Source organism: Pelobates fuscus, chromosome 13 (assembly GCF_036172605.1).
Source record: "Pelobates fuscus isolate aPelFus1 chromosome 13, aPelFus1.pri, whole genome shotgun sequence".
Classification (NCBI taxonomy): domain Eukaryota; kingdom Metazoa; phylum Chordata; class Amphibia; order Anura; family Pelobatidae; genus Pelobates; species Pelobates fuscus.
Window position 1 is genome coordinate 36,427,486 of NC_086329.1, and position 13,788 is coordinate 36,441,273.

General features: G+C 38.6%; 1 protein-coding gene across 2 annotated transcripts in view; it reads left to right on the top strand.

Annotated features, from left to right (window-relative positions):
* Positions 1–13,788, top strand: part of CCDC9B (coiled-coil domain containing 9B) — an 85,266-nt gene that overhangs the window by 33,048 nt on the left and 38,430 nt on the right. For both annotated transcript variants that reach the window (XM_063440281.1, XM_063440280.1), the window contains exons 6-7: positions 4,618–4,761; positions 6,951–7,094. In XM_063440281.1, coding sequence (XP_063296351.1) covers positions 4,618–4,761; positions 6,951–7,094 — 288 coding nt within the window. The remainder of the gene's footprint in view (positions 1–4,617; positions 4,762–6,950; positions 7,095–13,788) is intronic.

The following is a 13,788-nucleotide window of genomic DNA, read 5'->3' on the forward strand; positions in this document are numbered from 1 at the left end:
ATTAAAAGAATGGGAGAAAATAAGAAATTGTGTTATTTATTTTAGTTCTACATGACATTTTAACTGTCAATGTCATAATACTGTTTGCTTTTACTGCAATAAAATACACATATTTATATTCAGCAAAGTCTCACGTGTAAAACAGTACCCCCTATGTACAGGTTTTATGGTGTTTTGGGAAGTTACAGGGTCAAATATAGCACGTTACATTTGAAATTGAAATTCGCCAGATTGGTTACGTTGCCTTTGAGACTGTATAGTAGCCCAGGAATTAAATTTACATCCATAATGGCATACCATTTGCAATAGTAGACAACCCAAGGTATTGCAAATGGGGTATGTCCAGTCTTTTTTAGTAGCCATTTGGTCACAAACACTGGCCAAAGTTAGTGTTAGTATTTGTTTGTGTGTGAAAAATGCAAAAAACGCAAATTTTGGCCAGAGTTTGTGACTAAGTGGCTACTAAAAAAGACTGGACATACCCCATTTGCAATACCTTGGGTTGTCTACTATTGCAAATGGTATGCCACCATAGGGGTAATTTTCATTCTTGGGCTACCATAGGGTCACAAAGGCAACGTAAGCAATCTGGCGAATTTTAATGTGAAAAAAATGAAACACAAGCCTTATATTTGACGCTGTAACTTTTGAAAACACCATAAAACCTGTACATGAGGGGCACTGTTGTACTCGGGAGACTTCGCTGAACACAAATATTTGTGTTTCAAAACAGTAAAAAGTATTGCAGCAATAATATCGTCCGTGTAAGTGCTGTTTGTGCGTGAAAAATGCAAAAAAAAGTCACTTTTACTGGCGATATCATCGTTGTAATAAATTTTACTGTTTTGAAACACTAATATTTGTGTTCAGCGAAGTCTCCCGAGTAAAGCATTACTCATGTACAGGTTTTATGGTGTCTTGGAAAGTTATAGGGTTAAATATAGTGCTAGCAAATTGAATTCACTATACTTTCGGCATGGGTTGTCAGACAGGTCCCGCTAATTGTAATTCATTAGATACCTAATTATGTAAAAATATTACAAAATATATGTGTAGAATTAATGTATGTATATATATACATATGTGTGTGTGTGTATATATATATATATATATATATATATATATCATTTTTAATATTTTTATTTATATATAGGTATATATATAAACAAAATACCAAAGCCAGGCACTCCTCCGTACTTGTAATTTCCAAAGTATTCTGAGCCTAGGTGCAATCCCGCGTTATATATATAAATAGGTAGTAAAGGGAGCACACTAGGTCTTGAAAAATCGTGCAAAAGTATTTATTGCATTCAAAAAGAATACAACGCTGTGGTACAACAAATCAACGTTTCGACCCTGCTGGGTCTTTATCAAGATCACAGTGCAAATTATAAATTACTGACAATTTATACATAAACATATGTGGAGCTTACCAATTAGGATGATCGGACAGCCTGTGGACTGAAACCCGGAAGTGAGAAACCACCACGTGATAGCGTGCGTATGACGTGTTGCGTATTGCGTGGATAGCGTAGTTGCTAGGTACTTACGTCAAAAGAGTGGAAATTGTGTTGCATGTTACGTAGCTGGCGTGGTCACCGAGTAACTACGTCCGAGAGTTAAAAACAAATGCCCGAACAGGGCAAACTGAAAATACAGAGGCTACATCAGCCTGCCAGCTTGTATGCATGAAGCCCTTAAGCCCCTTTCCTGGAAATCCCCTTGTGTGCATCTATGTATGTAGTAAAGTTAAGTGCCGTGGATAAGTGAAAAAAGTTACATTGCAAAGCTTACAGTGCGTCAACCGTGTACATATACTCACACAAGAAGTTAGGAGCAGGGCTGGACCATATAGCAAACAATAAAATAATGAGTCATGTTATATCATCTACCAATATAAGGTATGTGGGCTTTGTACTATCTGCCCCTCAAGGGGTATACGAATTGGTCTTAGTTACTGTGCCAAACTGCAGGCATTGAGCTGGAAGAATGATGGCTGACTAGATATTAGTCTTATCGTATACATAGACAAATAGAGATACATATACACAGAAAAAATTGATACATAAAAAAATTAATAAATAACAAATTTATATCTAATCCTCTCCCCCTATAGATCTATTCTTCAACGATCTAAACTGGCCCTCTACGTTAGGGGCTGTTTTGCCAATTCACATTTAACTCCATTCATATATATAACTAATGAAAATCAAATTATAATAACTAAGGTGTTTATGGCAGAAAAACTTGGGTGGGATATTTTCTTTATAGACTAATAGGTAGTTCCATCTAATGGAGAGTGGGAAATACCGCTTGTTTATCAAGTAGGCACTATACTATAAGGCTGCAGCGATAATCTTTAGCGTACTGAATGATGTATTGTATAAACCTGGTTCAGTTTATAACAATAGAGATTCTGTTTCAAAGAAACATGGACAATGCAAGATGTTCATTCAGTCCATTCGGAGTCACTGTGTTGAGATGATGAATCCAATAGGCCTCGCGTTGTAGAAGTAGCTTGGATCTGTCACCTCCTCTCGGTTGTACCGGGACATGGTCGATGGCGATGAATCGTAGTAAGGGTAAATGATGGTTATTGGCCAAGAAGTGTTTCGCAACGGGTTTTTCGGTCCGTTTGTCTCTGAATGCCGTCATTATTCCTGACCGGTGTCCCCTGATCCGGTCCCTCAGAGTCATATCGGTTTTACCGACGTACGAGAGTCCACAGGGGCACGTGATCATATATATGACATGTGTGGTCATGCACGTAATGTAATGTTTGATTGCCATTCTTTTGCCACTGTGGGGATGGGCGAATGTTGATCCTGTAAGCATATGGCTGCAGGTAACACATCCGCTACATTTAAATATATTAAATATATATATATATATAATTATTGTTATATATATATATATATAGTGATATATACGTATATATTTATGTATATAGATATATATATTTCGTTCTACGTGTATTTTGATATATATATATATATTAATATCACAATACAGTTAGAACGAAATAACACACATCTATATATTTTGTAATTATTTTTTTTTACATTATATATAGATATATATATATATATATAACAATAATTATATATATATATATATATATATTTAATAAGTATCAGTCTACGTGTAATTTGATATTAATATATATATATATATATATATATAATTATATATATATTAATAGTAAAATGCACCTAGACAGTGTATGTGTGTGTGTGTGTATGTATACGTATATAATTTTTTTTTTTTACACTGATTAACTTTTTTTTTATTTGATTTCAGCCAGCAGGGGGACTAACTGTAATTACAGTTAGTCCCCCTGCTGGCAATGTCTGAGCCAGCTATCCCGGCCATGTGATTGTGAGGACCTCACTCTCACATGGCCCGGGGGGGGAAGGGGGGGGCTGAAGAGGGCGGACTTGCCGCGGGGGGCTCCCTGGGAGTCCCCCCAACCGCGATCGCCGGCGTGGGATCGCTGGTGATCGGATAAGTAAAAAAAAAAAACGGAGAGCGTACAATTCATTTAGAGCCGCTTAAAAAAGGATGTAATTGTACGCCTTCCGGTCTTAAAGGGTTAATGTAGCCCTAGGCACACCTCACTGCATATGACTTGCACAGCCTTCCTAAATACTTACTGTAAAGAGTCATCTAATGTTTATACTTCCTTTATTGCAAATTCTGTTTAATTTCGAAGTTCTTATCCCCTGTTCTGTTAATAGCTTGCTAGACCATGAAGAAGCTACCTGTGTGTAATAAAAGTTCAATGAACAGAATAGAACATACAAACTTTTAAAGTAAGTTACATCTTAGTGAAAATAAAACCATTTAGTTTTCATGCAGGCTGTGTCAGTCACAGCCAGGAGAGGTGTGGCTACGGCTTCATAAAAATAAACAAAAGTGATTTAACTCCCAAACGACAGTGAATTGAGCAGTGAAACTGCAGGTGCATGATCTATACACCAAAACTGCTTCATAAAGCTAAAGTTGTTTTTACAATTGATGATGGGAACCAAAGAGTGGACATTTCGTGCATATTTACTGTTCACGGTGACACTATAAGACTGCTCTATAATGACTGATACGTGTAGACATACAGGTAGGTTCTTTGATGTTTTAGTAGGAAAGGGTTATTATCGGCTACGACACGTACTCCGCTTAGATGACTCCTCTCTCGAACATTTGACTACACAGGCATCAACTGACCATCTATAGATGTTGCTTGTCAGCAGGAAGGAATTCAACAAGGGTCCTGCTTAATACAGTCGAACCCAAATTCTTGAGTAGATAACACGGATGAAATAATTGTAGGGAATTTAGATAGTTTAAGATTTTGATTTGTGGCAATGATTAACCCATGCATTTTCCTTTCTGTGTCTGCCTGTACTGACAGTTGTACTACTCTGCCTTGTGTGTACTTTTTATGTTGATTGCAATGTCATCTTGATGTATCCCTACCTACAACCTATGAAACTCTGCATTGTCTCCAACTGTGCTTTTCTTTATTGGTGGAAAAATGCAAAACTGGTATTTTGCATATAATCTGCTTAATGCTGTTTTAAGCTTTTTTTCATGTTTAATTACCCATTGTATTACATACAGGGCAGGCAAGTGGCCAAGAAGAAGGTGGACCAAGATTGCCTTCAATCCACCAAAGATTCCTCTGGTTTAAGTATGGAGGAGGTTGACCATTTATTTACATACGGAAGAGGACGGCGAATGCAGATTGCAGTCACATTAGAGAAGGTGATTCTTTTTACTGGAAACATATAAAAATATATTTAAATATGCTTTATCGCTGATTAGGGAACGTTATAGACATTATATCTTTTTCCTGCCCATTATAGATATTCTAGATCTTCCCTTCACTGGGTATGATAGGAAATTAATTCTTCTAGGTATGAGGACAACTCTTTTCAGTAATGTGAATGGATGGAAATTGTAATGCTGCTACAGGAAACAAAGTATGGATGCATTTTTTCCTTATTACACGGATGAAATAGTTACATATAGTAACAGAGCTGAAAAGAGACATGCGTCCATCAAGTTCAGCCTTTTTCACATTTGATTTTGCTGTTGATCCAAAAGAAGGCAAAAAACACTCTGAAGGGCTTCCAATTGTGCAACAAACTAGGACAAAATTAATTCTCAACCCCAGAATATCTCCTTGGATCAAGAAGCTATTACTCCATATAGTCAAAATTATATCCCTGTATATTACGTATGTTTTTGCAAGTATTTATCCAATTGCTGTTTTAATATCTGTATAGATTGTGATAAAATAGCAGTCAGATATCTCGTGATCAAGAAGCTATTACCTCACATATTGAAAATGATATCCCTGTATATTATTTTTTTGCAAGTATTTATCCAATTGCTGTTTTAAACATCTGTATGGACTCTGACAAAACCACCTCTTCAGGCAGAGAATTCCACACCCTTATCGTTCTTACTGTAAAACACCCTTTCCTTTACCTTAGACTAAATCTCCTTTCTTCCAGTCTAAATGCTTGACCTTGTGTCCTATGTATAGTTCTATTTCTGAATAGATTTTCAGGCAATGGTTTTGCATTGGCCCGAATATATGTAAGTGTGTGTATATATACAATATATATTTTTTCAATTTTCTTTTTATTTAGTATATACCGTATATACTCGAGTATAAGACGAGTTTTTCAGCACATTTTTGGTGCTGAAAAACCCCAACTCGTCTTATACTCGAGTCAATGTCTGTATTATGGCAATTTACAGTTTCACTCAGAGCCACTCCTCCTCACACATACCTGCGGCCCGCACAGCGCCAACTGCCACCAGCACTATCATATAACCCGTTTTATGTTGACTTTATGTTTACATTACGGTAGCTTGATAAGCCGTATTCTACTCAATTTTCATTTCTGTCCACAAGGAGCACAATGAGCCATACTATGTTCTGAAAGTGTAGTGTGACAGCTTTCACAATACCCAGAGACACGCCACCAGCAGCAATATCGGTTCTAGTATCAGAGACAGCTATACCATGACTTACTATCATATCTGGGCTCATGCAGAACATGAATGAACACTAAGACTGTAGACATCATTGTTAACATGCTCATGTATACTTTAACACGATGTATAAAGAAAAAGATGCAAAATGCATATACCGTATATACTAGAGTATAAGCCGACCCGAATATAAGCAGAAATTTACCAGTAGCTGCTGCATTTCCCACCCTAGTCTTATACTCGAGTCAATACGTTTTCTCAGTTTTTTGGGGTAAAATTAGAGGCCTCGGCTTATATTCGGGTCGGCTTATACTCTAGTATATACGGTTTATGCATTGTGCATCTTTTTCTTTATACATCGTGTTAAACAAAATGTTTAAACTATGTGTATAGGATATGTTCAGTGTATGTCTTTTTTAAAAGCGTGTCCAGAGCCAATAAAGCCTAATGTGGTTCTTGGGTACCTGCAGGCTCAGCAGTGTAAACATAGCCTTTTCTGATGCCACCTCTAGTGGCTGTCACTCAGATAACCATTAAAAGGGCTTCCTGGTTGGAGTCCAGCAAACGCTGCAGGACCGACATTTGGCGTTCCCACATTTTGCTTGAAAACATCAAACATTCTCCATAGAGATGCAGTAAGTCAATGCATCATTGTGAAGAGATGCCGACTTCCGCACATGCACACTCACGCTCCCCCCCCCCCATGCTTCCAAATGGAGAAGCATTGGATTGGCTGAGACCGTAATGATGATGACCTCAGCCAAAGGAGGTGTGGTGATGGTAGTGAGGTAGTGAGCCAAGGGAAATAAGATAAGGAAAATGCTTTATTTAATGGATACAGGGTGGGGTCCAATAATCTAATAAGTGTTACTCTCTAAATAATATTAATACATAATTATATTTCTAACGCTAGTGTTCCTTTAAATCACTTATTTTATTACATACAGGCTGGACACGTAGTTAATAAGAAGTTGGACCAGGATTATCTTCACGAAAAAAAAGATACCTCTGGTTTAAGTGTGGAACAGGTTGACCAGGTGTTTGCTTATGGAAGAGGACGGAGAATGCAGCTTGCTGTTGCAGCAGAGAAAGTGAGGCTTTTTTGTGTCCATGTTGGAAGTGATATTATTTTTTTACTTGGCTATAAATACTAAATCCTTTAAGAGATACTTTAGGCACTATAACAATTTCATCTAATTGAATTAGTTATAATGCCCAGAGTCCGACGGTACGCTATGTTTATTCAGCAGTAAACCATTTTCGAGCAGTTTAACACTGATTGAGTGTACCTGGCTTCCTATAGCTCCGCCCCCACTAGAAGAGTGGCTAAGGTAAAGACTACACACTTCCTTGTAGTCGTACCTATTCAAACCTGCAATAGCAATGTGATGGACTGAATGCAGTCAACTGACACTCTCAGCCAATCACAGCTGCCCATTGCTGCTGAGGCCAATGCATGCTAAATAGCTCAAGCAGCATAAAGGAGATTGGCTGCTTGGGACCCTTGTTTAGCATTAAAATGTTTCAATGCTGAATGGAAGAACAGTGCCAGGGCACTCCAGACACTATAACCACTTCATTGAGATGAAGCAATTATCGTGTATAAAGTGTGCCTTTAAATGTTGGAAATCTTCCTCCACTGTAAAATCCTTTAAGAGATCCCTATCAACAGATCTCAGTAGAGGACCCATCTGTAATCATTATTGATTCTATTTCTTACTGTGTTAAATGTATATATGTGTATTTTAAAGGGACACTATAGTCACCTGAACAACTTGAGCTTAATGGAGCAGTTTTGGTGTATAGAACATGCCCCTGCAGCCTCACTGCTCAATCCTCTGCCATTTAGGAGTTAAATCCCTTTGTTTATGAACCCTAGTCACACCTCCCTGCATGTGACTTGCACATCCTTCCATAAACACTTCCTGTAAAGAGAGCCCTATTTAGGCTTTCTTTATTGCAAGTTCTGTTTAATTAAGATTTTCTTTTCCCCTGCTATGTTAATAGCTTGCTAAACCCTTCAAGAGCCTCCTGTATGTGATTAACCCCTTAAGGACACATGACGTGTGTGACACGTCATGATTCCCTTTTATTCCAGAAGTTTGGTCCTTAAGGGGTTAAAGTTCAATTTAGAGATTGAGATACAATTATTTAAGGTAAACTACATCTGTTTGAAAGTGAAACCAGTTTTTTTTCATGCAGGCTCTGTCAATCATAGCCAGGGGAGGTGTGGCTAGGGCTGCATAAACAGAAACAAAGTGATTTAACTCCTAAATGACAGTGAATTGAGCAGTGAAATTGCAGGGGAATGATCTATACACTAAAACTGCTTTATTCTAACTGCTAAAGTCTTTTAGGTGACTATAGTGTTCCTTTAATATAACTTTGTATTTTTAATATTCTACTGTACCCTATTTTAACAATGCAATGTTTGTGGGCCTGGGGCATAATTGAAAAGAAAAATCTCTGTGTATCCTTCCTGGTAAAATACTTTATAAATAAATAAGGAATATAATTGTGATGGTTAAAATTTGTAGAAGTATACATGTCTATATGTGTGAGTGTATGTATGTAGTATTGAGAGGCATGGGATTTTAATCAGTAGTGGTTGTAGAATGAGTTAAACTATTTCTCATTATGCACATTGAAGAGCAACGTTTGTCAGGGCTCTGCTGCCACTTCCTTTTATGGTTAGAAAGTTTAGACAAATAGAATGCGATGTCAGTTGGCAGTAACTGCTCACAATAACTCAGAACAAGAGGATTTAACCAGTACATAGAACTCTGAATTGCAAGGTCGGCATAAATAATGCTTACTAACCTGTCTGGAAATCCTGAAAATGAGACCATGCCTGGGTGGATAAACATCCCATTATTAAACACTTGTCATGCCATGACTGTGAAATGACTGTTTAGCAGATAACTGAAAGGTAAAATCCTGGGTTTGAGCCCTGCTATTTGTGTGTACATGTATGGATAGAAACCGTATTATTCACTAAAGGGAGAATTCAAAGTGGTTTTCAAATGTAAGGCCAAAGTAACTGAAATGGCAGCATTTTGACCTTAAATTGAAATTCACTTAGATTTTTTTCCTTTAGTGAATTACTCTGAAAGTAATTTACCAGGAAGAATAACATAAATAATAATAAAGCTACAATTTCTGGGGAAATTGTGTGAAGTGTTCTTGCCTCCACCAGTAGTCTACAACTGGAGTGGGCGGGGTAACTGTTATTAGTTATTTATATAGCACATTTAATTGCAAAGTTGTTGCCCAAAGTGCTTCACAGTTACATTAAAACATACATTTATAAAAACATTAGCAGGTGTACAAAAGGCCCTGTCTATGACATCACTTGCTGCTGCAGCCTGGCACAGGTCAGAGTATTTTGGCGGTTGCCATCTTCAAACGGTCGTATTTTAAAAACTATACATCCTACATCGAAGAGCTTTATATTGTGAGAATCACAAGACCCAGACCTGATGTATTTGTATGTCTCTGAAGTATTAATAATGAAGGCACAGTCACAGTTTAGAAATTGCCCTTCAAATGTGACCTTTGCAGAGTGGAGTTTCAATGAATGTCAATGGACGGCGTGAGTTGCAAACAAATGGTCATATTGTGAAAACTATTCGGACTATGGCTTAGCCGTGGACATTTTTAGTGGCAGCAGGGATAGCTGAACGTTTTGATATAAGATTTGTGTAGGTGGGCTTGAAATTGAGGGCTTGGTGGCAGTTTAGAAATCATGTCCTGATTTTTCAGCTTTTGCCAGCTCCCACTCTAGCTTTGCCATTCATTCCTATGGGACAAATTTCGCCACAAGAACGACGATATTCCGTGAACCATTCGGCGAAACGTTCCACAAAGTAATAGCACACCAATCGGGAACAATCCGCACGTTTTGGTATATTTTTGTCTATGTAGTTTAAAAACTGTGAAAAGGGGTTAGGGTGGTAAATTTGGCTATAATAAGAATAATAATATATATGTGAGATAACATTAAGTGGTCTTGCTATGCAAGAACACTTAATAATACAATGTATGCAAAAACCATAGGTGGAGGAAATATATATTTTTTTTTATATATATATTTTTTACAGATATGTACATTTTAAGCCCAACTGTCCCTTGTTCAGGATATCAAAAAAAATTGCGGATGTTTGAAGGCAAAACTGCAGACTTTCAGAATGTAATACGTAACTGCTCGCAATGTAAGCTGCCTGTAGATTTAAAAAAAAATAAAAATTAAAAAAGGCAAGTTGTGAAAAACGTGTAAGCAGGCCTTAATTTTGATATTACAACTTTATAACTACCAGGGGGACCTTGTTTTCCCTTAGCCACCTTCTGGTGGGTACATAAACTTTAAATGGTTATGTTGTATAGGGAGAGGTATTAGCAGTAGAAAGAGGGAAGTGCTCATGCCATTGTACAGAACACTGGTGAGACCTCACTTGGAGTACTGTACACAGTACTGGAGACCCTATCTTCAGAAGGATATTGATACCTTAGAGAGAGTTCAAAGAAGGGCTACTAAACTGGTTCATGGATTGCAGGATAAAACTTACCAGGAAAGGTTAAAGGATCTTAACATGTATAGCTTGGAGGAAAGACGAGACAGGGGGGATATGATAGAAACATTTAAATACATAAAGGGAATCAACACAGTAAAGGAGGAGACTATATTTAAAAGAAGAAAAACTACCACAACAAGAGGACATAGTCTTAAATTAGAGGGACAAAGGTTTAAAAATAATATCAGGAAGTATTACTTTACTGAGAGGGTAGTGGATGCATGGAATAGCCTTCCAGCTGAAGTGGTAGAGGTTAACACAGTAAAGGAGTTTAAGCATGCGTGGGATAGGCATAAGGCTATCCTAACTATAAGATAAGGCCAGGGACTAATGAAAGTATTTAGAAAACTGGGCAGACTAGATGGGCCGAATGGTTCTTATCTGCCGTCACATTCTATGTTTCTAAAGAGACAGCAGCTACTCAAGCATTAATGGGGGGGGGGGGGGGGGGGGTGGGGGGGTGGGTGATATACCTGGTGATTGGGATAGACATGGCTGCTATTACCCCTGCCAGTTGTCCACCCTATGCCGCAACCCATTGTTGGCAAGTGGGGTGTTAAATCACTATTCCCTGGCATGTTCACACAAACTCCATACTGAGGGATGCCCATCAGAATCATTGACTTGCAAAAACCAATGGCTCCTGCACATGTGCCATATGTCCTCAATGCTTCCCTGCTATTAGTAACTTGATCAAATAAAGAGACAAGAGACAAAAATAGTTTTACTTTTTCATTAAAGAGATAGAAATTCATAGATTAAGGTCCATTAGTGACAAATAGTGGATCACAAAGTATTTTGCATGTAACTAATACAGTCTAAATGTAAAATATATAATGGACACTGTAGGCAATATAATCCTTTAATATCTGTGAATTGGTTATAGTGTCTGGAGTCTCCTTGTGCTGTCCCACCATTCAGTATTAAAGGACCACTATAGTGCCAGGAAAACAAACTCGTTTTCCTGACACTATAGTGTCCTGAGGACAGGGTCCCACTACCACTGGGCTGAAGGGGGAGGAAGGGGGTTAAAAACTCACCTTTCTCCAGCGCCGGGCTCCCTCTGCTCTGGGGACTCTCCTCCCTTTTCTGGTGTCATCGGCTGAATGCGCATGCGCGGCAAGAGCACGTATTCTCGATGCTTTCCTATGGACGCTGGCGTCTTTTCACTGTGAAATTCACAGTGAGAAGCGCCTCTAGCGGCTGTCAGTGAGACAGCCACTAGAGGCCGGATTAACCCTAAAGTAAACATAGCAGTTTCTCTGAAACTGCTATGTTTACAGCAGGCAGGGTTATTCCTAGATGGACCTGGCACCCAGACCACTTCATTAAGCTGAAGTGGTCTGGGTGCCTATAGTGGTCCTTTAAACCAATTTGGGAAAAGCTTAACCTTAAATAAGGGTCCCTGGCCAACAACAACCCGGCCTCTACTGGAGGTATGGTTGAAGCAATGATTACTTGTAGTCATACCCATTCATATCGACAGTGGGTGCTCTGGTAGGCTAAAAGTAGCCAGCTAACACTCTCGGCCAATCACAGCTTCCCATTGCTGCTCTGGCTAATACTTCCTCTTTATCCGCAGCAGCACAGAAGTGATGGGCTCTCGTTTTTAGTTTTAGAAATCTTGAAAACCTTTTTAACGCTGAATGAAAGGACAGCACCAGGGACTCCAGACATAATAATCTGTTCAATTTGATTAAAGGGACACTATAATCACCAGAACAACTACAGCTTATTGAATTTGTTCTGGTGAGATGGATCATTACCTTCAGGCTTTTTGCTGTAAACACGGTCTTTTCAGACAAAAAGCAATGTTTACATTACAGCCTAGTGATAACTTCACTGGCCACTCCTCAGATGGCTGTTAGAGATCCTTCTTGGGTCATGGCTGTCTAAAATGCATCCAAACATTCAGTGTCTCATCCCTCTGCATGCAGACACCAAACTTTCCTCATAGAGATTCATTGATTCAATTCATCTCTATGAGGAGATGCTGATTGGCCAGGGCTGTGTTTGAATTGTGCTGGCTCTGCCCCTGATCTGCCTCCTTGTCAGTCTCAGCCAATCCTATGGGGAAGCATTGTGATTGGATCAGGCTACCACGTTTGCTGATGTCAGCAGGCAGTGGGCAGGTCTAAAGGAAACCCGGACAAAGCATGCAGCTCCAAACTTGAATACAAGTAAGATTTTACTATCGCAAGGGAGGCAAGGGGGGCTAGATGGTGGTTTTAACCCTATAGCGTCAGGAATGCATATTTGTGTTCCTGACCCTATAGTGCTCCTTTAAGCAGCTATAGTTAGTTCCACCAGTGCCATGAACCCATAGGCAAATTAAGATATAATTAAAGTTGCTCTGTCACAAAACGTATCACCCAGACAATGTATGCCTTCATGTAGCCCATCTCCAACCCTATAATATTTAGTTGTCCCTGGACCAGTGCTGCATACCATTTTTGTGATAAAGTTGTGCTGGCCCTGCCAGGTCTTCCTTCATCGTGCTGCCATCTTAGCATTTCCAAGATGGTGGCTAACAAAAATCTCTCCCTTTGCCCTTCCTAGAATCAACACAGACCATTGTTGACGCTACACTGGAGGGAGGTGAGTATAAAGTTGATGGCCAATGATAAAGTTGACAAAGGATGAGGTACTTGACTAAAGCTCCACCCTTTGTCAGCTTCTGGTTATACAGAAAAAGTAGTTAGTACTTTATGTACCTTATATTACTTTATGCATATTAAATGTGAAAAAGTGTCATCATTTAAAACATTTCTTTTAAAAATGCTCTAATGTGCTGTATCTCCAGTCGTAAAATACATCACCACCAGATGGAGCTACAGGAACATCAGTAAATAGAGATCAAAACTAAAGTAACTTGTGAATCTATAGATACAGATTTACTTTTTTATTTATTGAACAATTCTTGTATAGTGCTCTTATACAGGTGAACAAATAGAGAAGGGCTAGAGTTACTGTAAAAAAGAAATTGCCCAATACTTTTCTCTGTGCTTTCATAGATTTGTAAGGAACCAAAAGAGAGATAATGTTGTAAAATGCTATGGAATCTGTTGGCGCTATATAAATGGCGATAATAATAATATAAAGGGGGAAATGTGGCTGTAGAGTAATGCAGTTGGAAACGGGAGGAACCCTAGCTAGAGGAATGAAAGGAAATGAAGCTGTGCAAGAAATGGGAGAAACTGTAGCTGGCTGAATT